General features: G+C 47.1%; 1 protein-coding gene and 1 long non-coding RNA gene across 2 annotated transcripts in view; one reads left to right on the plus strand and one right to left on the minus strand.

Annotated features, from left to right (window-relative positions):
• The first annotated feature begins 316 nt into the window (after positions 1–316).
• Positions 317–27,413, plus strand: part of ACTN3 (actinin alpha 3) — a 46,661-nt gene continuing 19,564 nt past the window's right edge. The window contains exons 1-6 of the mRNA XM_035099438.2: positions 317–626; positions 22,681–22,795; positions 23,149–23,268; positions 24,319–24,405; positions 25,319–25,406; positions 27,308–27,386. Of these exons, the coding sequence (XP_034955329.1) occupies positions 492–626; positions 22,681–22,795; positions 23,149–23,268; positions 24,319–24,405; positions 25,319–25,406; positions 27,308–27,386 (624 nt within the window). The 5' untranslated portion in view covers positions 317–491. The remainder of the gene's footprint in view (positions 627–22,680; positions 22,796–23,148; positions 23,269–24,318; positions 24,406–25,318; positions 25,407–27,307; positions 27,387–27,413) is intronic.
• LOC132591360 (uncharacterized) lies at positions 15,696–19,076 on the minus strand. The gene is made up of 3 exons (XR_009556928.1): positions 18,982–19,076; positions 16,980–17,177; positions 15,696–15,831 (listed from the first exon to the last, which is right to left on the minus strand). It is a non-coding gene; the product is annotated as an uncharacterized LOC132591360 (long non-coding RNA).

Below are 27,413 nucleotides of genomic sequence, written 5' to 3' on the forward strand. Positions count from 1 at the left end.
ACCCATGAACCTCGGACACATTTGGACCAAATAAGAACCAGTTTCCACCTTTCCCTCAATCCTTCCTCCGTCCAGCAAGGCTGGTGTCAGACGTGGGCTTCCCCACACCTTGGTGGGGCTATTTCTCCTTTAAGAGCCCACCGGCTGTGCTTTAAAGGGGGGGTCCTTGGCTTGCCAGCAGCTGTCTTCACCCCCATCTGGTTGGTAGGGACATGTGTGCTGTCCCCTCCCCTTGGCCTTTTTAAGATGGAACCTGATCCCCCCTCCCAGGGCTGATAATACTTATTGAGGACTGGTCACGTGGGCTGGTTTTGACAGGTGCAGCTGCAAAGCAGGCAGACAACCACCACACAGCCTGAAGAGTCTTGGGGGGAGCCTTGTCCTCCGACAGGAGCTGAGGGGAGCAAAAGGGAAAGAAGGGGGCTGCTGCAGAGCGTGAGGGAGAGCAAGAGAGGAGAGAGGAAAGGGGGCGCAAGAAGGCAGAAGGCAACATGTCGACCACACACATAGAGACCCACGTCCAGTACAACCACTCGTACATGATGACGGAGGACTACATGGCACAGGAAGAAGACTGGGACCGCGACATGCTGCTCGACCCAGCCTGGGAGAAGCAACAGCGAAAGGTAGGGGGACAGGGGATAAGAGACGGGGTGGGCAGGCTTGGACCAAGGACCAGGCCGTAGCGGACTTTCTGTCACCAGGAGAGGCGTCAAGTATGGTCACGCCGCCAACTTTTTACCAAGGCACGTTTTGCTTTGTTGGTTCTGTGTTTCTGTTTGGTTCCCGTGCTTTTTTTTTTTTTAAAAAAGAAAGGTGGCAATGTTGCATTCACATATATTTAAATAAGTTATTGTGTGGCTAGAGAGTGATTGAAAAAAAAATCCCATATAGCTGCTAAAAACGCAGAGGGCAGCTCTCCACAGATGTCAGTCTGAATAGGACAACCCTGCACGGTTGTTTTATTTCCTGAGGCACCAGTAAAAGATTGCAAGGGGTTCCAGGGCGCCCCTTTCCCTTGTGGGGCGGCGGAAGGCCTTGGGTGGGCCTCAATGGAAATGATGGAAGATGGGCATCAATGCTTCCCAAATTTAATTGGTTTCTGTCACGATGGAAGCACTATGACCTCCTCGAGCAGGCTGGTGCTGATGGAAGTGGTAGCCCCAAACAGCTGGAAGGCGGGGGGTGGAGAAATTTACTCCTAGTGTGTGAGGAGGTCTTTGCTTCTCCGGAATGAATCGTTACCCCCCAAAGACTGTGCTTTCTTTCGTGTTTGCCGCCCGATTCTGCACCATGTTGAGGTTCTTGAGAACCCAGCGGGCCTGTAAACTTACAAGCAGGCAGTGCAGTGCAGGCAGGGGAGGGGGCAGCCCCTTGGAGCCAGCTGCCACCCCAGAGAGCATCTGATGCCGTTGGCTGCAGCTGTTCCTTGCCATCACCCAGATCCTTATCCTATATGGAACCACAAGTGACATTTTGGGCAGAGTACGTCAGAAGAGACTCGCACCAGGGCCAGGGGTGGGTCCAGAAAGAAAGGGGGGAAGGAGAGTATATGTCAGTGCAGAGGCATCTACCGAGGGCCTGGGCTGCGTCTGAGCTATGCCTGGAATGATGGAGACCCAAGGGAGAGGGAAAGGAATCGGCTAAATATATCCGTGCGTGGCAGTGGGGAACATGTCCTAAGCTAAGCTTTGAAATAATACCACAGATGGGGGAATGTCCTAATCGCAAATGTTCAGAGGCGGAACAACCCTAGGCCCTTTCTCCACCTTGGCAGCCTAACTCAGGGCTGCATTCTGCTGCTGCGCCTCTTGGCGCCTTCAGTTCTGAGTGCAGAAAAAGCGCCAGGTCTGCAGGTGCAAAGAGAGATCAGACTCGTTCACCCCATTGTCAAAAGAAAAGCATCTGCGTAAGCCTTTCAGTGCCCCACCCAGAGAAAACTGCTCTAAGACTTGCATCAAAGGCTGACGTTGTGTTGGGGCTTATCTCTTCCCATCCCAACGCTACCGCAACTGAAAAATCCACATGTGACGACGCTGCTCTGGGCTGGGAAGGAGGCAATTCACAAGCCCTGTATTATAAGAACAGTAGCTAAAGGGCCCTTTGGCTCTGCCTTCTCTGCAACTCTTAAACGTAGAAGAACCGCTCTGCAAGCCCATGTGAGCTACCAAGGAGACCATCATTTGCCCAGCTCCTGTGACCACTATGATCAAAGGGATTCAAGCACATTCTGCAATTAAAACACCGCGAGTCAACAAGTCCATGTTTCTAAAATCAAGCTGAACTGCTTGCAGTTAGGAAAGTGACGGGGAAATCATAGATTGTAGAATTGTAGAGTTGGAAGGGACCCTCAGGGCCACCTGGCCCAATACCCTGTGATGCAGGAATCCTGCCTACAGTCATCCCTGAATGGGCTCGAAGCACCAACCTTCTGGTTGACAGTCAGACACACTGACCCATTGCACCACTGGTCCACTTTGAAATAGTGCAAAAAATGATCGATAATCAGGAAGAAGTATAATCTTAAGGCAAACAATTCAGAACAAATGCTCAATAAAAAGCAGGCATTGCATAACTTCAATGTAAGCTTGCCGCAAGGAAATTAGGACGACTGTTCAATAAGCGGGTCATCTCGAAGTGCCCATAGATTTCCCCCCTTAACCTCCTCCCCCTTGACACAGAGAAAGGCTAATCACAAGTATCAATCCACTGCTTCAGTCATGTGCCAAGTGACACCCCCCCCCCAAGTCTGCCTCATCCAGAAAAACATTAACTCACTGTCTTCCAGGTGTGCCCACTTAAATTCTCACAGGTTTCCACGTAATGTATTCTTACTGTGTTCTGCACCCTAAACAGACACAAAGAAGGCACTCACTGTCATTGATTGGTAGGTCCAAAGTACGCGAGTCCAATCCAGAGAATAAAGTGCTAGATTTGAGCTCTGGGTTAAATTCTTGCTTTGTTTCCACATGGACTGAGGTGGCATCTCGTTCTGGCTCTCAGCCTCAATTCCCCAATTGTTAAAATAGAGGAAAGAACGGTCTGCCTCATAGAACTGTTGTTGTGCAAGTGAACCAAGCCTTGCTGCATGTTAAATGTGTAATGCAGAAATGGCTATGTGGAGGAACAAATGGCACGTAATTGTCCAAGATTATAACATTTTTTCCCTCCTATCTATCTATCTATCTATCTATCTATCTATCTATCTATCTATCTATCGGGACACGGGTTGCGCTGTGGGTTAAACCACAGAGCCTAGGCCTTGCCAATCAGAAGGTCGGCGTTCCAATCCCCGTACCGGGGTGAGCTCCCGTTGCTTGGTCCCAGCTCCTGCCAACCTAGCAGTTCGAAAGCACATCAAAGTGCAAGTAGATAAATAGGTACCGCTACAGCGGGAAGGTAAACGGCGTTTCCGTGTGCTGCTCTGGTTCGCCAGAAGCAGCTTAGTCATGCTGGCCACATGACCTGGAAGCTGTACGCCGGCTCCCTCGGCCAATAATGCGAGATGAGCGCCGCAACCCCAGAGTCAGTCACGACTGGAGCTAACAATCAGGGGTCCCTTTACCTTTATCTATCTATCTATCTATCTATCTATCTATCTATCTATCTATCTATCTATCTATCATCTACCTACCTACTTTGAAGGAAACCCTTGGTGGGGGATACTGTGTTGTAATTTCTGCTCCTAAGTAGGATTTAGAGAGTGAACAATGCTTATCTAGGCACAAGTCATTTCAGATTCTGGACTTAATTGTTTTATGAGAGGGGGGGTTGTCCCTGTCTTAAGAAAGTAGTAACTTACTTCAATATGCAATAATCCAGCTCTGCTGTGTTCATCCTGCACATTTTTCTGGATCAGGGGCAGTTAGCAAGTAAATTGGGGCTGTGGTACCTCAAGGATATCCCTTCCTCTCAGATCATGTTCTGTGCCAAATAACATTTGCAACATCAACAAGCGAAAGGGTAATGGCCTAGTTTGGTTCAAGTTCATGGGGAAGGCTGTAGTTCATTGGTAGAGTGTCTGCTGTGGATGCAAACAGCCCCTGGTTTCATCCTTGGTGTGTCCAGGTGAAAACTCTTGTCTGCTGCCAGTCAGTGGTAGATAATACTGAGCAAGATGGACCACATATCCACTTTTCTATATCTCTTTAATGACAGAGACAGTGAGGATTTTTTACACAGTATTTGATTGGCATTTTCGTATTAAGAGTTAAGGACAGAGCCTCTCCCGCTATGTTGGGGGACTCAAACCTAAGTGGCTTGAGACCTCCTGATCACACTAGATTTATGACCATGTTGCTCATTGCTAAGGCTGAATTAGCCTTAGGAACGAGCTAAATTTCATGTTACAGTTCCTCCAGGCTGAGAAGTCCTTTTCCATTGCTTCTGGCTTTGAGGGGGGAACTATCAGATCCAATTCATCCCCAGGGTCATGGTAAGTCTGAGAGGGTCTGTTTAATCTACCAGCAGGCAAATGCTAGCTGAACATCTCCCTTGGTTAAAACGTCAGCTATGGCCTCCCTAAATGACTCAGACTGGCCTTTCCCAGGGGTTTCTGCTGGGCTGTCTAACCCTGCACTTTTGAGGCCTGGGCACCGTTCCCACTTATCTCATTGCTGACAGTATTTCCACACCTGTTCCTTTGGGCCTGCGACATGGCTGATCCTGCAGCCACTGCAGTGTCGGGGAAAACCAGAAGAGAGAGGAAGACCTCATGACAAAGTTGCACACCATCCTTGGACACCAGCCGCTACTTAGAGCGGAACAGGATTCCCAGTAGGTTTTGAGCATCACATGAGATAAGAGGGAGCACATGTTTCTGGGGATGGGCTGCTTGGTCCCATGTCCATCTCCACCATTGGGGGCAGCGTGCCTCTGAATACCATTGACTGGGAATCACAAGTGGGAAGATTAGCTGTTGCACTCAGGTCCTCGCATTGGCATCTGGTTGGTCAGTGTGAGAAAAGGATGCTGGACGACATGGGCATTGGGGCTGATCCAGCAGCCAGACTCTTCTGGTGTTCTCGCTGATTTCAGCAGGTTCATGTGAAGTTCCTACAGGCTGGTCTCCTTCCCCAAACTGGAAAATTTTGCACCTTCAGCTTTGCTCCTCTTTCACAAAGCCATGTGTATGCTAGGGAAACACATGCAGTTAATGAGATTGTGGCAAACTTTGCAACAGGGGTAAAATCACTGAGGTTTCCAGATGGATCAAGGTTTTGGGCCAAGGCTAAGCTGCTGTCCTATTCTTGGGTGGGTGAGAACCCTGTTCTATTTTTTGCAGCATTTCCTGCAGCGCTTGTTCCCAATGGATGGCTGATGCTTTTGGGAAAGGCATTCTTGTAGCCCAGTGGCCCAGCTGCATGCAGAAACCCTTGGGTTAAACTTAAATCCTTGGCATTTCCAGGTAGAGCTGGAAGAGAAGCCTGCCTGAAACCTTGGAGAGCTCCTGCCAGTCTGTGTGGACATATTGAGATAATGGCAGCTTCCTGTGTTCCTGTGCTGAACTAACCAACCTCACATGATTAAATGCTCCCACTCTCTCACACATACTCCTGTTTGAAGCAGCTTTTCACTTTAGATTGGGATCTACTGGTAGATTTCCAAATCAATTGCAGTAGATTGGCAAACTCAGTGGTTTAACTCAGGGACAGGCAACATGGCGCCCCCCCCCCCAGATTTCCCGGACAACAACTCCTATCATGCTGGTTGAGGGTGATGTTGTTGTCTACAACATGTGGTGGGCACCATGTTGACCGCCCTTGCTTTAAGAGCAGCACCAGCAAAAAGCCTTTTCTTCACTCCTGTTGAATTCAAGAAAGCTTATGGAAAAACAGGAGTGGATTTACGTGCGAGCTCCAGTTCTGCTCCTGAAAGCAAATCCTTGGGCCGAGCGCATGCACTTGGAAGCACCTTCCTGTGGGTCCCTACATCCGCCTTGCTGAGCCACAGAATCCTAGTGAAAAACAAAATAGACCCCGCCAGCCTATATTTCCCCCACCCAATGGTGGTGTGTCGTCCACTTTTATGCCCCACTTGCATGAATATCCATCCAACGACGAGTCATAGTAAGGCAGAGAGAAAAGGACTGAACACAGCTCCGTGTCCAAACAGGGATTTGGGGAATATGGATCTCCTGCAAAAAAATCCCAATGTCCCTCCCTGGCCATGCTGAATGTGCTTTAATGCAGGCGAATGAGACGTAGCTGCCGCCTGCCAATTAAGGAAGGCAGTAACTCCACGCCTGTTGAGTTGTTCAGATTCGAACTGGCAAAGAGGACCCGGTGTGAACAAGAACACAGAGGCCATCTCCCCCCCCTTGCAAACGATCACCCCTGAGAAAATCAACTTTCTCCTCCTCCTCCCTCCCTGGGAGCTTCTTCCTCCCCATCCAGCTTTACTGATATGGGATTGTTCCTCTGCTCCTGCAGGGAGCCAGGGACACCCTTTCCTGCTGATGCGAGAGATCTGTGGGGGTGGTTTCACAGCAATGGGGTATCGGGTAGCTGCTGCTGTTCCAGATGCCTTGCCCTTATAAGGCTGCTTCTAAAAACTGCCCGGTGCCTGTGCTCCCTGCAAGGAGGCAAGGAGATGAGCTAATGGCAGTATTTTGGAAGAGGGCAGAACTTATTTAGGGTACAAGAAGGGTCTTCCTCTGCCCCCACCCTTCATGAGAGATGGATGGGCAGGCGGATGGCAAGGCCAGGCCTCCTCAAGAACAAAGTACTGTAGCTATTTAAAGAGGCTTCCATGGCTGGGGGCTATGATTCATTGGCTGGATGGAGTGGTTCAATTTGTTGGGAGGTTGACTAGTCCCAGTGGCGTAGTGTGTGGGGGGGGGGGGCTGGGGCCCCGGGAGCAAATTTCTGAGAGGGCACAACCAGTGCCTCCTTTTCCTTGTGGCCTTTGGGAGGGTGCGCCCCACACCTGGGCTGGCCAAGAGGAAAAGGGGGGGTGGAGGAACCCACCGGGGGGGGGAGGAAGAGGAAGGTGGGAAAGCACTGTGAGGGCCTGCCCTCTCCCCCAGAATTACTTTAGATTCCTGTCATGACTTTTCAGCTCTCGTTTGAAAAACGAGAAAACATGTAGGCTTCTTCTTCTGTGGAACATCTACATGTGACATCCATTGGGATTCTTGAGGGATCCAATCTTTCCAAATTCTGATGCAAACAGAACCTTCTGAATCAGTGTGCGGATCAGAACATAACTGAATTTCAGCTCAGAAACATGCGAAAGTGCATTTTTAAACGTATATTTTATGATAAAACACACCTGTAATTCTGTTTTTTAAGAAAATACACAAATACATATTTAAGTACAATTGTTTGTGCTGTTGTTTTTCGATGCATATTAATTTGGAAACAAGATGACTAGATTCACAAATGAACATGTGAAACTGAAAGGGAGAAGAATAAACTGACCTGTGCACCCCACCAGGGGCTGACTTTGTGGGCCAGTAGGAGGTCCACCAGATGGTCTATTTATTGAGCACTCATCCCAATTTGCTTGCCAGGGTGTTCGTTAGTCATTTTTTCACACACACCCCTCTATATATATATGACCCTGCCAGGTATTAAGATTCTCAGGTGAGCACCATCTCTTGTTCCCATCACCATCAGAGGCATAGTTGCGGTGACACCAAAGAGAGAGCCTTTGCTGTGGCTGCTCCCATGTTATGGTGTTCCCTCCCAAGAGAGGTTAGACTGGCTCCATCTTTGTTATCCTTTCTGCAGCAGGCCAAGCCTGTCCTGTTCAGAGAGGACTTTGAAAACCAAGCTGCAGACAGTGTTGACAGTCCTCCTGTCAGGGCACACTGTACTTTAATGCTAGTTTCAAATGTGTTTTAATGGATTTTAACTATTGTCTTTAACTTGTTGTTTTATCACTTTGTACTTGTTACAGGTAGGTAGCCGTGTTGGTCTGAGTCGAAGCAAAATAAAAAAATTCCTTCAGTAGCACCTTAAAGACCAACTAAGTTTTTATTTTGGTATGAGCTTTCGTGTGTATGCACACTTCTTCAGATACACTTGAAACAGAAGAGTCAGACCCTTATACAGAGGGTGGTGGGGGTGGGTGGGAATGGGTGATGGTCTGATGGGAGTAGTAAACCTGTAGATGGCTGTTAACGACTGCTGATGACTGCAATTGGTCCTGCGGGGGGAAAAGCAAGGGCTGAGGTGCTAAAGAAAGCTTGATCATGCATAATGAGATAAGAATCCAAGAGAAGTTGCTGAATTGGAACTCATTACCAAGCTTAAAACCATGGAGCCACCTGGGATGAACAAAGACATTGGATTCTTATCTCATTATGCATGATCAAGCTTTCTTTAGCGCCTCAGCCCTTGCTTTTCCCCCCGCAGGACCAATTGCAGTCATCAGCAGTCATTAACAGCCATCTACAGGTTTACCACTCCCATCAGCCCAACACCCATTCCCACCCCCCCACCACCACCCTCTGTATTTACATAAGGGTCTGACTCTTCTGTTTCAAGTGTATCTGAAGAAGTGTGCATGCACACGAAAGCTCATACCAAAATAAAAACTTGGTTGGTCTTTAAGGTGCTACTGAAGGAATTTTTTTTATTTCACTTTGTACTTGATAATGATGTTTTTAAATGCTGAAAGCCGCCTTGAACCCGTTTGGGAGAAAGGAGGGATATCAATACATTAAATAAATAAATGCATTTCCCAAACACTTTCCAAACCATTTGTTGCGCTGCAAACAAACCAGAAGGAAATGCTCCCTAAAGACTGGAATTAGTGTGATATTTTTCTAGAAAAAATAAGTGCTGGAACTCACCATGAACACCTCTTAGAATGGCAATGGCGCTCACCTGAGAGGTGCCAGAAAAGGAGTTCTGGAGAGTTCTGACTGAAAAAAAGCTCTGACTGGAATGAATTTGGATGAATGCTGCCTTGTCGGGAGGAGCCCACAACATTTGGACATGTGAAAAAAATCTGCTCAACAACTTAGTATTGATCCACATATTAGTCCCGAGAGGTGTGGATGAGGAAACTTTGTACAGTACAGGAATCCTCAAGCATCTCTAAGTGGTGGTACGCTCGCAATATACAAAACTGCCTAGTGAATCCGTTCCACGCAGACACTTTTGAGCACTGAAGGGAAGGAGAGTCCACCTCTGACCCTCTCCTCGGGGCCCTGAACCCTCTGCTTTCAATTTCATCATCTCTTGGCTTCCGCAAGCAATGCACACTGAATGGGTTTGTCATGTGGGCTCCTGCCAGCTCTGTTAAGCCTAGTAAACAGGGGTAGTGAATCTGGCAGGGCCATTCCAGACCTCTGTTGCCAAAAGCACCTGTGAGGAGATGCACTCTCGTGAGGCTGCAAATAGCTTTCCATTGTGAGTGCCAGACACACATCATACTGGGTGGAGTACCGTTTGGCAAACGTACAATCTGGGCCAAAGCCAGAACAATAGTCACACAAAGGATGTGATAAACACTAAGCATCCCAACCACTTTACTCGAACTATTTGAGAGCAGAAAGACAAACCGCATGGCGTCTTGCTGAGTAACAACAACAACACGCTTAATATGTAAACTCCCTAAGCGGTTTATATAAAACACAGTAAGATCATTTTTGAAAAATCTGTTTTACAAACAATATAACCAAGAAAAACATAGAACGTCCCTCAATGCCAGTTGCATACCCTCCAACATTCCTCTGATGAAAATAGGAACGTCCTATTCCATTATTATTATTATTATTATTATTATTATTATTATACCCCACCCATCTGACTGTGTTGCCCCAGCCACTCTGGGCAGCTTCCAAACATAGATAACAACATAAGAAACATTAAAAAACCTTCCCTATACAGGCCTGCCTTTAGGTGGCTCAGTATCACAAAACTCCACACACACACCCCAGAATTTCTCTGATGAGAATAGCGATGTCCTAAGGAAAAGTGGGACATTCTGGGATCAAATCAGAAACAGGAATGGCTACTGTAAATCCAGAACTGTCCGTGGAAAATAGGGACACTTGCAGGGTCTGCAGTTGCTGGCAACCACTGTTGCACTCAGATCACACACACCATATGTTTAAAGAACATGGCTCTCCCCCAAAGAATCCTGGGACCTGAAGTTTACCTCTCACAGAGCAACCATTCCTCACCCTCTTAACAAACTACAGTGCCCAGGATTCTTTGGGGGAAGCCATGTGCTTTCAATATACGTGATCTAAATCAGTTTTGTGACTGGCCTGAAGAAAGCAAATGAGTTTCAGAGCCAAGGGGGGATTTGAACCTGGGTTTTCTCAGATGTAGTCCAGAACACTAACAAACCACACTGAACTAGTGTAGGAAATGAAAAAGCAGGTGCTCTTTGTGATATCTCTGCGTACACTGCCAGGAGGTACCAGACCCATACTGTCTACATCAGGCATCCCCAAACTTCAGCCCTCCAGATGTTTTGGACTACAATTCCCATCTTCCCCGACCACTGGTCCTGTTAGCTAGGGATCATGGGAATTGTAGGCCAAAACATCTGGAGGGCCGCAGTTTGGGGATGCCTGGTCTACATGTTTCAAAAAATTTCTGCATCGGGGGGGGGAGAGCTTTTTTTAAGCTCAAGGGCCACATTCCCTTCTAGGTAACGTTCTGGGGGCCAAGTACCAACAGTGGGCGGGGCCAGAGGCAAAAGCAACCAGAGCAATGAATGAGGATTTTAATTTTGCTTAGTAAGGGGCGGATCTACTATGAAACTAACGAAGGTTCAGCTTCAGGGCCCCTAATCCGTGAGGGGCCCCACAAGTGACTTAAGTTCACATTGCTTTTAAAAAAAATCAGGTCTAGTATGTATTTCCACAATCCCAAAGTTTGAGAGTCAGTACCACAGATGCTGTAAAGGTGACTTTGACATGGGAGATAATCCAGGACAGCAATTTTAAGTAAAATCAGATATGTTGTTGTTGTTGTTGTTGTTGTTGTTGTTGTTTAATGTTGTGCTGGGGTAACAGTGGTTGCCCCGACCTTGTTGCTGATTGCGAAGGGGCACCCATAACATTTCAAGTTTCAGGGCCCCAAAAATGTTGGCCCACTGCTGAGGCCAGCTTCTACACATTCCCTAGCCTCTATCCTGGTAACCATTGTTGGAGTTCAAGGACAACTTCCAGCCAATAATTTCAAGAAGATTATAAAGCTGGGCCCAGAGTGCCAGGTTGCCCCCCCAGATTGTACGCATGTGTGACAATGTGCAAATGGTGAGCATGCACATCATCTGCTCTTGCGCATGCGCAACGCACACTGGGCCCTCTCAACATAGAGGGGCTCTGGTCCCTTTCCAACAAATATTAAGGGGGCCGGAAACACACCAGCCCCCAAGAGTTGGCGCACCTGGCAGGCCCAGTGAATGGTGTAGCCTGGGAAAGGCCAGAGGACCAGAGAGAGAGGCCTAGTTTCTGCTTGGGAAATGGAGACCAGTGGGATCCAGCAAATGATAGCCTGCAGCCTGACCCTGCAAGCCCAAGTCTCATTGAGGCAATCCTTACCTGTTGTGCATGGCTGGGTCCGTATCCATGCCAGTTCAGAAATCCCTAAGTGTGAATGAGAACTTATTCTTGTCTAGTGGCGCTGTCAGAAACATCTAATGCCTGTTTGCTCTGGCTTCTAGATGTGCCTTGGCAAGGGCGTACCCACCACGGGGCAAGTTAGGGCAGCTGCCCTACTCTAGAAGCCAGCTGCCCCCCCCCTTGGCATCTGAAACATCTTTCAAGCCCGATCTGCTGGAACCTTCACAAACACTGTCTTTTGCAGATTGCTCAGTCTCCTGTGTATGCACATGCACAGCCATTTTAGAGCAACAACTCCAAGTTGGGAGTGCTCAGTCCAATGTACTCTTCCTCTCCCGGGTTGAGCTCTAAAACCCCACATTTACATTACTGTAAAATGAGCCTGTTTGATCAGGCCAATCCAGCAGAATACCCGCCAACTGTCCCAGAAAAAAACAGGACATCCCATGTTTTCGTGCAAGATCATAATAGCCATTTGGGTGCCATGTTCTTGTGTTGCAATCACACACACCCAAAAAAGTGCTTTTTTCGGGGCAAGATCATTGTGTGGGTCATGTGATTTGCCTAGGAGTGCATCCCTGGTGTTTGGTCTGAAAAAGTTGGAGGGTATGCAGCAGTGTGCTCTCTCACAGTAGCCACTGGCCAACTAGATGCCTGTGGGAAACCCATAAGATGGACCCATAAGCACAAGAAGCTTCTCCCCTCCTGGTGTTTCCATCAACTGGTATTCAGAAGCATGGCTGCCTCTGAACATGGAGGTGGAGCATAGCCATTGTGGCTATTAATTTTAAAGTCATTCAGGTTAGTGGCCATCCCGCCTCCTGTGGGAGGGAGTTCCATAGCTTAACTTATGTGCTGTGTGATGAAGGATTTTTATTTGTCCTGAATCTTCCAAATAACTGCAGCAAAATCAGCCTGGGGACCCTCTTCAGACAAGTCTTTTATTGCAGGTTTATTCCGCAACATGTTCTTGGCACAATAATTAGTGGTGGATTGAGTCTGCTTAAGTTTGTTCAGTGACACTTCCCTGATGCTGCCACATTATAATGCCACATTATTGCCATTATTTAAGGCATCAAAAGTGGGACAAAAATTACCCAGAACATTTGTGGTACTGTATTAGAAAGTCACAGGGTTTCACTAGGAAGTTATGGAATATACACTGCTAGGAAATGAAGCAAGATGTCTGCCCCAAAACATTTGCAGGCCCGAAGAGTATCGAAAACGGGATCATGTGTGACTGCCTTGATAGTATAATGAGCAGAAATCGACGCACAATAAAAATGATCAGGGGTACAGTATGGACTGGCTAATATCCATCATGTTCTCACCAAAAACCCACCCCCTGCATCCTGCCACAGTTCTGTACCTGAAAAGTTAAATATGTATTAAGGCAATGAATAAATGGATTGTGGATGTAAATAAACCAGGAAAAACAAAATCAAAACATAGGGCAGTAGCTGAACTAGTATTTGATTTGCTGGTGTGAACCATGGTCAATACAACTGAGAAGACAGGAGAAGCTGAGCCGAGCCCGTGACCTAGGGGTAGGGTGTAAGCTTTTTTTCTATCTGATGTCTGCCCTCTCCCTAATAGTGCAAACCCCTACTCTCTGTGAGTACATGCCATTGAATTAAATGGGATTTACTTATGAGTAGGCATGCAAAAAGGATTGTACTGTGTACTCTCTTAGGCCAGCAGAATGACGAACCCTTTTCAAGTTTGAGGGCCAGATTCTCTCATGGCCAACATTTTGGGAGCCATGTGGCAGGGCTAGAACAACAGGTGCAAATCTGACCTTTGCCACATTCCAGCCAGACAAAAACCAGAGGTTTCTACACACACACACACACACACACACACACACACACACACACCTCTTTGCATCCTCCATCATAGCCATTCTCACAGGCCAAAGCATTCAGGGAGGGCATGGAACAGGGCAGGAGTGTGTGTGGCCTGGAGAGACTCCTGGGAACCAGACAGAGAGTCCTGGAGGGCCGCATTTGGCCCCTGGGCCCAAGGTTCCCCACCCCTGCTCTGGTCTGTTGATTGCATAAGCTTATAGCGCATCCAATTTCTAAGCAAAACTGTGCAGAACACTGCCTAAGTGCCAGAATCAATGTTTTACATGCCACAGCCCTCGTGAGCAGCAGTATAGGTGCAGGAGAATTACGGCACATTTATGTGCCAGCTTCAGATTTCTAGGTGGCAGGGTAACCAGGTGCCTGGTTTCAGACTTTTAAGATGTCCATCGAGAGGTTAGGGGTATACCCCCCTCTCTTTCAGCCTCTCCCACTGATCTACCACACTCCCACAGTTCAGATGTCATGGACTTTCCAGCCAAGGGTGGCACTTTGCCCTGGCTCATCCTCAGAAGTTTGGTGGAGAAAAATCAGGCTTGGCCAGGTGGGAATCAGCTTTGCAGCAGAAGCTGTTATGCATACCTAATTCTCCCCTTGCCTGCCTATCTTATCCGGAAAACCCCAGTCTATGACAGCCATATTGGAAGTGTTGATTAAGAACTTCGGGGATTTTGTTTTTGGTGATTTTGAAAAGAAAGCTCAACAACCGTAATCACTATTCATCAATCATTCAGTCTGACCTCCCATCTAGGGTTGCACCAACACATCCACTATCACAGAATCATTTAAAAGCTAAACAGATGCATGGATATATACCGTATATATAGAAAATTACAACTTACTGAATATTGCTCAGGCAGAGTGGCAAGGCGTCTTCAGCATGTCTGCCCTGGAGAAACAATGAAGAAATGGATGCTGTAGTTGAGATTCCTGCATTGCAGAGGGTTGGACCAGGTGACCCTCAGGGTCCCTTCCAGCTCTACAATTATATTAAAAGAAAAACAATGTGAACAATGTGGATATAGCCTACTGTATATTGATTTCAGCAAGGCCTTTGACAAGCTGCCCCATGATATTCTAGTAAAGAAGCTGGTAAAATGCAGGCTAGACAATGCTACCATTCAGTGGATTTGTAACTGGCTGACTGACTGAACCCAAAGGGTGCTCATCAATGGCTCCTCTTAATCCTGGAGAGAAGTGACTAGTGGGGTGCCACAGGGTTCTGTCTTGGGCCCAGTCTTATTCAACATCTTTATCAATGACTTAGATGATGGGCTTGAGGGCATCCTGAGCAAGTTTGCAGATGACACCAAATTGGGAGGGGTGGCTAATACCCCAGAGGACAGGATCACACTTCAAAATGACCTTAACAGATTAGACAACTGGGCCAAAGCAAACAAGATGAATTTTAACAGGGAGAAATGTAAAGTACTACACTTTTGGGGGAGGGGATGAAAGGCATAAATACAGGATGGGTGACACCTGGCTTGAGAGCAGTACATGTGAAAAGGATCTAGGAGTCTTGGTAGACCACAAACTTGACATGATTCAACAGTGTGATGCAGCAGCTAAAAAAGCCAATGCAATTCTGGGCTGCATCAATAGGAGTATAGCATCTAGATCAAGAGAAGTAATAGTACCACTGTATTCTGCTCTGGTCAGACTTCACCTGGAGTACTGTGTCCAGTTCTGGGCACCACAGTTCAAGAAGGATACTGAAAAGCTGGAACATGTTCAGAGGAGGGCAACGAAAATGGTCAAAGGCCTGGAAACGATGCCTTATGAGGAACGGCTTAGGGAGTTGGGTATGTTTAGCCTGGAGAAGAGAAGGTTAAGGGGTGATATGATAGCCATGTTCAAATATATAAAAGGATGCCATATAGAGGAGGGAGAAAGGTTGTTTTCTGGTGCTCCAGAGAAGTGGACACGGAGCAATGGATTCAAACTACAAGAAAGAAGATTCCACCTAAACATTAGGAAGAACTTCCTGACAGTAAGAGCTGTTTGGCAGTGGAATTTGCTGCCAAGGAGTGTGGTGGAGTCTCCTTCTTTGGAGGTCTTTAAGCGGAGGCTTGACGGCCATATGTCAGGAATGCTTTGATGGTGTTTCCTGCTTGGCAGGGGGTTGGACTGGATGGCCCTTGTGCTCTCTTCCAACTCTGATTCTATGAAAGATCTAACATTTCAAGAGATTTCGAAGTTCCAAGTACATGTTCTGATCAAGATAATGCTCACAGTTTCCCACAGGCATTCTCTGCTGCATCCTACGATACCTGGTAGTAGAGCAGGAACCTGGATAAATCTGTAACTCTTGAAAACAGGCTTAAAACAAGCATGTAGGCCTCCTCTGAACTTCTGTTAAGCAGCCCCTCTGCCTTCTTTTCCAAACAGACTTCCAGAACTGCCCCTTAAGAGCAGGTTGCTGAGCACACGCTATGATAGAGACAAGGGGAAGAGGGATCGGTTGAGAGGCCCTTGGCTGGTTTTGCAATGTATCCTCCTGCGCTTCTTTGTAACAGCATGGCTGTTACACATGCATGGCTCTCTGGATCATAACCAGGATCCAGCATGTGGTATACACCGCACTTGCTGGCGGGCAGGAAAGAACTGGCAGTCCTGTTCCCCACCCACAGCGATCCAGTCTAGTGAAGAGCTGAGCAAACAGGAAGCAGGGCTGTGCAGTGCTGCAGACCTAAGCATGTCTACTCAGAAGCAAGTCCTGTTGAATTCAGTGGGGATTACTCCCAGGTAAGACAGGTTAGGACTGCAGCTGAAATTGTCGTGGGACTTTTTTTTTGTATTCCCGTGGGAACTACTCAGGGACTATGGCAGGGATGGGAGAACCACCAGCCCTTGAGATGTTGTTGGACTCCAACCCCCATCACCTATGAGCATTGGTCATGCCGGTTGGTGCTGATGGGAGTTGGAGTCCAACCTTTGAAGGGCCACACAGGTTTTCCATTCTTGGGCTACGGAAAGCAGGCAGGCATTTAGATTTATATCCTCCAAGAAGCTGGAAGGGGGTGAAAAAGATTCCGTAGCCTAGTGGGAATTTTAAGCTGTCTCTCCTCCTCCCTCCCAATGATCCTGTTGTGCCAAAGTTCTGCAGTCTTTTTGCAGCGAAAACCCTGTGTTTTTGCAGCACCCCTCAAAACGAGTAATTGATACATCAACCTGGGGTTCGTAGTTAACACCCCAAAATCCAAGTGTCTGGATCACTTTAATCCGGCCCCACATTCCAGCCCCACATAATCCAGGGGTGCCTCCTCTACACACCTGCACATCCATCCAGGCTAGCATTGATGGGGCATCATTCCAGCTCAAGGGCACTTCCAGGTATGCAAAGGCACCCCAGGAGTGCCCCAAGCAGGATCACTGAGGAATGAGAGCCTGAGAGGCCTGGAGGTCCATATCTGGCCCCCAACCCAAGCTCTGTGATTCCTCCACCCCGCCTGTGTTGAACAGTGAGAGAGGCTCCCTGAAAGGAAGTATGAGAGATCCCAGCCTGCTACGATTAAATCTGTTGAAGCCTGAATATGCAGCCGTAAATATGATTATTGTGTTATTATTTGTAATAGTACCTTTCTTCCAAGGAGCTCAAAGCAGATTACATGGTTCTCTTCCTGCCCTCATTTTATCCTCACGATAACCCTGTGACCTAGGTCGCTGATCCCAAGGAGGAAGTGAGCTTCATGGCTGAGTGGGGATTTGAACCCGGATCTCCCCAGTCCAAGGCTAGCCACTGGAGCATGCTGCCCCCACATAGAGTAGAATCCTAGCTGAAGTGAAACATTTTAAATTCCAATTGGTTTCAATGGGAAGAAGGCGTTAAGCATGTGTTTATCTCTCTCTCTCTCCTGCTGGAGTTTTTGAGATATAACGGATTACACCATACATTTAAAACACATTTAGAGCACATGGTGCCCCCCAAAATGAATCCTGGGAACTGTAGTTTAGCCCTAACAGAACTACAATTCTCAACACCCTTTAACAAGCCACAGTTTCCATGATTCTTTGGGGGAGGCTGTGTGCTACAGGTGTCCCAAAGCACAACTGCAAATATTTAGGGCAGCCATTTCTAGTTACACATGATTCCACCGAAGGCTGACAGTTTAACACTTTTTTTAAAAAAAGGTTTAGACTTGGGTTTAAAAATAAAACAGGATTAAATTCATTATTGGTTCAACTGGAAGCTCAGCAGAAGTGGTCGCCTTGGAGCTTAATTTATTTTGGGTTCAAAAACCAGCTAATTCAGGTTACACAGTGGTTGCTGGGAAGCTTCCTGCAACATTCCTGTCTCGAAATTCTTGCCTCCGAGGAGTCTCTTGAAATAGACTAAAGCGCAGACGCAGCTCAACTGTGTGTGGTTTTTTTTAAATCGACGACGACAACCCATGTATCTGTAAAACTGCCTATTTTTAGGAGAGCCTTCCATTCTGTTTGACACTTAAAGTGCATGTCTGCACTTTGGGGGGGGGGGGAATAGGTAATAATAATGTTGTCGCTCCCTTTAGCCAGGTACGACTCAAAAGGAAAGGGGACTGGGAGGGAGAAGGAATTAGGGGATTCAGTAAAGATCTGTGGAGAGGACAAAGTGCTATGGTGTTGTTGTTGTTTTGAGGCAGGCAGCTGTGTGTGTGTGTGTGTGTGTGTGTGTGTGTGTGTGTGTGTAATGAATGTTGCTCTTCCCCACCAGAACCCCAGGGAGCAGATTAGGCTAATTCATCTAGAAAAGCAGGACTGAGCTCTTGGGCATGCTGTGTGACTACTTTAAACAGGCCAATTGCCTCCTTTCCATGCTCAGCTTACTCTGTCCCATTCCCACAAATCTTAACAGAGGAAGGACTTTGGCTCAGAGCACCTGCTTTGCATGCAAAATGTCGCTGGTTCAATTCCTGGTGTTCTGAGCTGGGGGAAGAGGGTTCTGGGTGCTGTAAGTCTCCTTTTCCAAATGTGCAATCCTGTATCTATGGGGGTACAAGAAAGTGCAAGAAAAAGATTGCCAAACCAGTTCCTTCCTCGAGGTAATGACTTTGGCTGCTTGTTAAGCATTGAGATTTAGCATATCCAAAGAAGTTGCTCTGTGCCATAGAGCAAATTATTATTATCATTACCATTACAGTCATACCTCGGTTTAAGTATGCCTCGGTTTGAGTACTTTCAGTTTAAGTATTCCGCGGACCCGCCTGGAACGGATTAATCCACATTCCATTACTTTCAATGGGAAAGTTCGCTTCAGGTTAAGTACGCTTCAGTTTAAGTACTCCTTGGACCGTCTGGAACGGATTAATCCACTTTCCATTACAGTACTTTCAATGGGAAAGTTCGCTTCAGGTTAAGTACGCTTCAGTTTAAGTACTCCGCAGACTGTTTGGAACTGATTAATCCACTTTCCATTACTTTCAATGGGGAAGTTCGCTTCAGGTTAAGTACACTTCAGGTTAAGTACAGACTTCCAGAACCAATTGTGTACTTAAACCGAGGTACCACTGTATCAAGGTTTATATACCACCCTTCATCAAAAGATCTCAGGGCAGTTCACAGAATAAAATACAAGATAAATCACAAGTAGCCACCTCTCACCTGGCTGGTAGTTGGAAGCCAGAGTTTTGAATGAGAGAGCCGGAAGCTGGAAGAGACATGCCTTGCTCTGTGGACTTGGAGCTCCCCCTGGAAACCTAAAGAGGAGAGAAAGATGGGAGTGTTGTTGTGAGACCCTCCATCCTATGCTCAGTTTGTATATAAGTATAAATAAAACCATGTCTCCTAAAGACAACCTAGTCTCCACTGACCCTCACTCCAAGGAAACTGAACCCCGGGTAAGTGCAGGCACCCCTGGAATGCCTTGTTGTTGCTTGGATATTGGGGTGACGAGTAACAGCAGGCATCTCCAAGCAGGGCTGTGACCCTTGGAGGGTCACGGACAAGTCATTGTAGGCACTGCCAACCTAAACAGACCAACAATCTGATGGGATAAAGTAGCTTCCTGGTTTCTAGCCCTCGTTGCTGTTTCCAATAAATAAATTGCCCCCAACCTGAAATATCTGTAAAACGAATCCCAAATTCCATTGCATTTGGGGGGCAGGAAGAATTTGAGGCTGAACCCATTTTTACTATCTAGCGCTTCATAGCCATCTTCTGGTGTTTAGCTGCTCGTTTTAAAAGAAAAACACAACAGCAGGTTGGAAGGACCATTCTAATGTGGTTTCCACCCATTTGCCCGTTCTCCGGAACTGCCGTCCTTTTTTCATGTGCATTTTTTGGAGAATCCAGACAATATCCTGATTCTGGCGCTTTATGAGTTGCCCTCCCATATCCCCCCCCCAGACCTGTTTTGGAAAAATGTGTGTTACGACAGGTTGTTGTGGAGATTAATTGTGGAGGGAGAGAACCACGTGCACCACTCTGAGCTCCTCAGAGGAAATGCTAGAATGTAAACACAATTCATAAAATAATAATAAATAGGGGAGAAGTTGGGAGGGCTGCATTTGGCCCCGGATTCCGAGAGTTCCCATCTCAAACTGCTGCTCAGTTCAGATTTTCCAGATTCTGTTCTGTCTGGTCATTGGACGTGCAATTCTAGAGGCCTGCCTAAGTTACATGCACACACAAACGTGTATACAGTATCGGCTATTTGCCAGGTTAATCGCCATGGCTTCTCCCAAAGGATTCTGGGAATTGTTGAATTGGGTGAAAGTTTCCCCTAACCCCATTACTACCGCTGTAGGCCCCACAATATCCTTGGACTGAGGAGACCTCTGTTAAATCCTTGAAGTCTAGTCAGTCCCTAGGTAAGAGTTTCAAGGGAGTGCACACAAGGTAATGCGGAGAAAGGGTGGGATTCAGAGTCCTCGCCTGAACACCCATTTTAACCTGAAACTGAATCCAGGACCAGGCAGTCACACAAAGCAACATATGTGGCTGCCCTCTCGCTTCCAAGTGTGTGTTTGTTCAGATTGTTCAGCGTATTCACCTTTTTGGGCAAAAGGCCCACTCAAGGTGGCTTACGATACAGTACATGTAAAATGATACAACAAAACAAAATGCAGCAACAATCGATCCAATTGCCAGCTGGAGCGGCTTGTTGTGACAGCCCACCATGTACCTGCCACCGCCACGTCCTGCACTGTACGCTCTCTGCTGTACATAAGCTCAGTGCCCTGGGATGGTCGGCAAGCACTGCTCTTCCCCCATCCTTCCCATTCTGTTGGCGCCAGGTGGCCGGCCATAAATATATTCTGCAGACTCAGGGCATTGCATGAAACTTGCTTCATTGCAGGCACCTTGAGGGCCAGGTCTAAATTTGGCCAGGCACTGGGGGGGGGGAGGCAGGGGAGCCAAGATCAGGATGCTGCGGAACGAACTGAGGCCAATGTGTGATCGCATATACTCCAATTGGACCTGCTTAGTTGTATTTCTCTCTCTCTCTCTCTCTCTCTCACACACACACACACCTTCTCCAAAAACAGGGAACTCCCAGCCAGTCACCTGCTTCCCCGAATAGGTAGATGTATTTATTAACCAATCACACAGGGTGTGCTAGTCTCATAGTGGTGTCGGTTTAACACCCACCTGCCAAGTATAAATGTCGTGTACAGTATCTTTATTTGAATGCTCGCATGCCCTCCAGCATTTCTATGATGAAAATAGAGGTGTCCTATTCCATCATCATCTTCATCATCATTTTATGATTTATACCCTGCCCATGTGATTGGGTTGCCCCAGCCACTCTGGGCAGCTGCCAACATACCCTGTTTCTCCAAAAATAAGACGTAGCCATAAAATAAGCCGTAGCAGGATTTTTAAGCATTCAAGGAATATAAGTCATACCCCGAAAATAAGACAGTGATAGACGCAGCAGCAATGCCGACCGAGGCAGGAGGAGGAGGAAAAAAATAAGACACCCACTGAAAATAAGCCATAGTGTTTGTTTTTTGAGGAAAAATAAATATAAGATGGTGTCTTATTTTCGGAGAAACACGTTATATAAAAAACAATAAAACATTAAACATTTTTAAAAATCTTCCTTCACTTCCTTCAGATGTCTTTTAATGTTATTCATTTGCTGGCTCATAATTTCCAACATTTATCTGATGAAAATAGGAACGTCCTAAGGAAAAATGGGGCATTCCGGGATCAACTGGGATGGCTTCTGTAAATCCAGCACTGTCCCTAGAAAATAGGGACACTTGGAGGGTCTGATATCTAGATGTAGTTATTTTTTACCTAGGGCTGCCATACGTTCAGGTTTTCCCAGACATGTCTGGAAATTGTGCAGGAAAATGGTGTCTGGGTGGATTTTCAGCAAATTGGCAAAATGTCTGGAAAACCCAGACACATGAAAGGGTGTGTGTGTGTGTGTGTGTGTGTGTGTGTGTGTGTGTGTGCGTGTTAATATATATATATATATATATATATATATATATATAATTTGAAAAAAAATTTAAGGCCAAAAATAAAAAAGCTAAAAACTTTATCCAGATTTTCACTTTAGGGAATATGGCAACCCTATTTTACGGTGATTTAGAAACAAAGCACTCCAACACCCAAGCTGTGCTAGTCTCATGGCAGTGTCGGTTTAGTGCTCACCTGCAGTCTAAATGGAGTGTGCAGTATCTTTACCTGGAAATAGCCAGATACTCCTCCTAGAAGGGGGGAGGTATTCCTTCCCACATCTCCACCCCATTCTAAGTAGGCAAGGAGTCTGTATGTAAAGGACAACAGATTGGCAGCTTTAGCGAAGCTGGAAAAGGACATTAAGAAGGCCCATTTGGTCCAGCATCTCGTCCTCACAGTGGCCAACCAGATCCCCCCAGGGAAGTCCACAAGCATGGCCTGTGTGCAACAGTGTTCTTGCATTGGAGATCCCCAGAAACTGATATGCAGAGGCTGAGTCGCTCTTTAGTTGAATAAAACCCTCAGTAATTACGGTGGGTAGGCAAACTAAGGCCCGGGGCTGGATGCGGCCCAATCGCCTTCTAAATCCTGCCCATGGACGGTCCGGGAATCAGCGTGTTTTTACATGAGTAGAATGTATCCTTTTATTTAAAATGCATCTCTGGGTTATTTGTGGAGCATAGGAATTTGTTCATTCCCCCCCCCCCAATTTAGTCCAGCCCCCCACAAGGTCTGAGGGACAGTGGACTGGCCCCCTGCTAAAAAAGTTTGCTGACCCCTGGTTTAAAGCATCTTTATGCCTTAGCATTTCAATGCAGTCGTTGAGATGCGATGTGTATGGGTATTTGGTGACTCAGCTGACCATTGCCATCGTGTTCCCCACAGACATTCACAGCCTGGTGTAACTCTCACTTGAGGAAGGCAGGAACACAGATCGAGAACATTGAGGAAGATTTCCGGAATGGCCTGAAGCTCATGCTTCTGCTGGAGGTGATTTCAGGTATTTTTTTTAAAACAAAAAGAGCTTTGGGGAGGGTGATGATCTGTGGAGCTGCCCAGGGGCAAGAAATGTGGAGTGGGGAGGTTGAGGCAAAATTCACAAGCCACAGACACAATAAAACTTTCATAATTTGTTCAACTTCTGCCTAAGACTCCAAATCACCAAGCGGCAGGATCTGCTACATTTAATAGGAGTTAGCAGTAGGTCCATTGCGACCTCCTTTGTGGTGTTTCATTTTGAAATCTTTAAGATAATATATTAGTTTCCTGTTGATTGTGTTGCTTTGAACGGATACTTTATATTTGACTTTCCCTCGTCCTCCATCTTCCCTCCTCTTCCTCTTCTCCCCAAAGGTGAAAGGTTGCCAAAGCCAGATAAAGGGAAGATGCGCTTCCACAAAATCGCCAATGTCAACAAGGCACTAGACTTCATCGCCAGCAAGGGGGTCAAGCTGGTATCTATTGGTGCTGAGGGTGAGTGTTTAGTTTGGGAACTCATTCCAGAGGGCTGGAGATGTAACACTAAAAGCCTGGTTTGTAAACACATCTGTGGGGCGTGCAGTGCTCTAAGAGCCAGGAGTAGCCAACATGGTGCTACCCAGATGTTGTTTTCCAACTCCCATCATCCACAGCCAAAGGTCAGGGATGCTGAACAACAGGTGTGCATGGGGATAAGGTAATTCCTTGGGTTATCTGGCTACAAGCTGTTGAGGGCTTTAAATGCTAAAAATGAAAGCTTGAACTGCATACTGGCAACCAGTACAACCCTCTGAACAGATGGATGTCCCACTCAACCATGCTACCTTTATAGGTTAAAGTAAATTGCAAGGTCCCCTCAAAGATCTGTACTGGGGGGGAGGAGATCTGTACTGGAACTGGTACAATTTAGCTTATTCATAAACAATATTGAGTCAGGGTGAGCAGCGAAATGGGTAAAGGAGTGGATAGTACCAAATTATTCATCCTGGCAAAACTCAGGTAGGCTGCCAAGAGCTCTTGAAGGATGCAGGCAAATGGACTACAAGAAGGCAGCCAAAACAAAACTAGGATCGGTAAATAAAATGCATTGGAGCAAAGAAATCCCAACATAACATCTGCATGGATGGGGGCTGAACTAGCTGTCTAGCTCCTGCATGTTGCTTGCTTCCAGCAATTGATATTCAGAGATACACTTTATCTGAACTTGGAGGCTCAGTTTAGCTATCATTGCTGCTAACAGAGCCACAGATAGGCCTCCTCATGAATTTGCTTTATTTGTTGGGTCTTAATTGGGCCCAAAAGTGGTACATAAATAAGCCCAAGAATTACTGAATCCAGACTTGCTCGCCAGATGTTTTGGACAGACATCCTTCCCCAGGTTGTGCCTCTACAGAAGGAGATTATATCTCCAAACATGTTTGGAATCCCTTTGGTGAAAATCCATTTCTCATTTGTGTGGTTTCGTTGAGACAACTGAAACGATGCAGGTCTGACCCCAAACACTGTGATTCTCTAAGCTCCCTCCACCCCCTCCTGCTTTTCCAGAAATCGTGGATGGGAACCTGAAGATGACTCTGGGCATGATATGGACAATCATCCTTCGATTTGCTATCCAGGACATCTCCGTGGAAGGTGAGCACAAGGGCACACAAGCCCCTCGCGGCATCCCAGTTTGTTTTTTTAAGCGAAGAGCTGTTGGCTCACTTGCTTTGCATACAGAACAACCTGGGTTCAATCCCCAGTGGCATCTGCCAGTCAGTGCATACAATACTAAGCCGCACAGACCAAGGGTCTGACTCAGTACAAGGCAGCTTCCTATGCTCCTAGGACCCAAGTGGAGAAGAGAACAGGACCAGCTTAGAGTCCCATAGATAAGATGCCCTCGTCCTTTTTGCCATGGTCCTCACTGCCCTTTTCCTTGTCCTCTTCTGGCCACAATATGCAGTGCTGCCCAGAGGGAGCAGGCAGGGAAGGTAGAGACAGTGGCTTCTGCTTCTCTCACTCTGGCCTCTGCTCAGAAAAGGGAGCAACGGCCAGGCAGATCAACAACCAGGCCAGAATGGGGAGCCTCCTGCTCTGGAGTGTCCCCCCTCCCCCAGGTAGCTGACCAATAATGACAGTCTCTGGTGCTGGTCTCCCTGCCCCCTCAATTGCAGAAGGCCCCAAGCTCAACTCCCTGCACCACCAGTTAAAACCGCCAGCTGTCAGGTGATGGGAAAGGGTGTCCTCTGCTGGGAATCATGAAAAGCCATTGACAATGGGAGTGGGCCGCCCTGCAATAGGTGGACAGGCTGGCATGGCTTAGTGGTGCTGGTGCAAGTGCATTGCAGGATGGGAAAGACCTTTGGCTGAGACCTTGGAGAGTTGCTGTCAGTCAAGAGTAGAAAATGTCATCTACTCTGAGCGGACAAGAGTAGGCAAGAGCCAGTGTCCCTGCCGGGCATCGAAGGAACTCCTGGATCTTAGCCAGCACAGAGGGTTCGTTGCCTGAGCCTTCCTTCCTTCCTTCCTTCCTTCCTTCCTTCCTTCCTTTCTTTCTTTCCAGAAACGTCAGCCAAGGAGGGGCTGCTGCTGTGGTGCCAGAGGAAGACTGCTCCCTACCGGAATGTCAACGTGCAAAACTTCCACATCAGGTATGAAGCAGGGGAGGGGGAGTGGGGTCACACACAATTTGGGGTCAGCTGCATTCATTGTTTGCTACACGCTTACAAGTGCACAGGCTGTGCACAGCGAAAGAGGGTTTGGAGCGACAAGATTTCTACGCAGCCAGGATACAAGAGGAGGAGGAGGAATAGGAAGAATTGAATCATAGGATTGTAGAGTTGGAAGGTACACCAAGGGTCATCTAGTCCAACCCCCTGCGATGCGGGAATCTCAGCCAAAGCATCAATGGCAGATGCTTTTATCTGACAAATAAAACAATGACAAATGATTTTTGTTACCGTAGTTTGTTGAATTGGATTTCTTGCCCACCCTCCCCAGGGCGGCTTACATTAATAAAACACATAACTGTGAAACAAATACAATAGTTACAATGGCAGAACAAGAAAAAGTTCAAATGAAAATAGTTCAAATGAAAAGCAATTCTGTATATAAACAAACCCCAATATTTTAAAAACCCTTCCATATATAAAAACAGAGCTAAGGCAGTAGAGCCATGGGACTCTAAATCTCAGGGCTGAGGGTTCAAGCCCCACGTTGGGCAAAAAGATTCCTGCACTGCAGGGGGTTGGACTAGATGACCCTCAGTGTCCCTTCCAGCTCTACAATTCTATGATTCTATGGCACTTGCCAGATAGGTTAATGGAATGGGAGGGAGGTGTTGCGGCGATTAAATGAGGAGGCGGACCATCTGCACTGCCCTGAGCTCCTCGGGTGAAAAAGGCGGGATAAAAATGAAACAAAATAAATAAATAAACTTTCTGTCTGTCGAGGGCAGAATTTCCTAATGGAAAACGGGGTGGGATTGGAGGCGGGGCAGTCAGGGCTTTGCCCCAGGTTCCATTCAGTGTGAGGAGCCTCCCCCAGCTCCCAGTTCTGCCTGCTTTGAGGCAAAAGAGCTTTTGCAGAACCCCAGCTCTGCAATAGGGACATTTAAACATAAATAAATACCACACCTACCAGATGGATTCAGCATTTGTTTGCCTGGCTGTTGGCTTGAAACTGATGCAGCACAGTCCCCTGGCATGGAGGAACAACACCAGAGCTGGGTGCCAAAAGGGACTTGGCTCCTAGACTAATTTCCTGCAACCAGCCTCCTCTGCCCAGAGGGCTACAGGACCAATATTCCTGCAGGAAGAAGGAAGCCAGTTCTGGCCAGGGGACCCCCTTTCTCAGTCTGAGGGCCACATTCATTTCAGGGCAACCTTCTGAGGGTCACACACTCATGTTGGGCAGAGCCAGAGGCAAATGTGGCTGGAGCATTGGATTGTTGTTGTTGTTAATAATAATAATAATAATAATAATAATAATAATAATAATAATAAAATTTCTATGCCACCCTTCATATGAGGGCGGTTTACAATATAAAAACACAAAAAATGCATAATATAGTGACAAAGGAAAACAATGCCCTCTTCCTACAGCTTAAAAAAGACTGTTGATTGTTTATTTGGCCAAAGGCCTTGGAGAAGAGGAAAGTTTTTGCCTGCTGCCTAAAGTTATGTAGGGACACATTTCAGCCAGACAAAAGTATCCAAGGAAGGCGCAAAGCAGGCCTCTTGAGGGACGTGGCCTGGGGAGAGTTCCCAGGGCCACATAGAGAGGCATGGACTCCTGGAGGGCCACATCTGTTCCCTGAGCCTGAGGTTCCCCTCCCCTCTATGAACTAGATTTGCTTCTTCTGCAATGTCTGCTTCTGTTCCTCTTCATTTGCACCCTGTGCCTTTCCATACCTGGATGGGGCAGCCGCCATTTCTCTGACAAAGGATGTTGGACCAAAGCTGGAGGCCACCCAGACCCAGCTGAAGAGACCCAGAACTCATTCAGTCACTCTTTCCCTCTTCTCTCTCCATGCCCGTGTGCTGCCCACCAGCTGGAAGGATGGCCTGGCACTCTGCGCCCTGATCCACAGGCACCGCCCTGACCTCATTGACTACGCCAAGCTCAGAAAGGTGCTGTCTTCCTCTTGCGTCTTCCTG

Source organism: Zootoca vivipara, chromosome 17 (assembly GCF_963506605.1).
Source record: "Zootoca vivipara chromosome 17, rZooViv1.1, whole genome shotgun sequence".
NCBI lineage: Eukaryota > Metazoa > Chordata > Lepidosauria > Squamata > Lacertidae > Zootoca > Zootoca vivipara.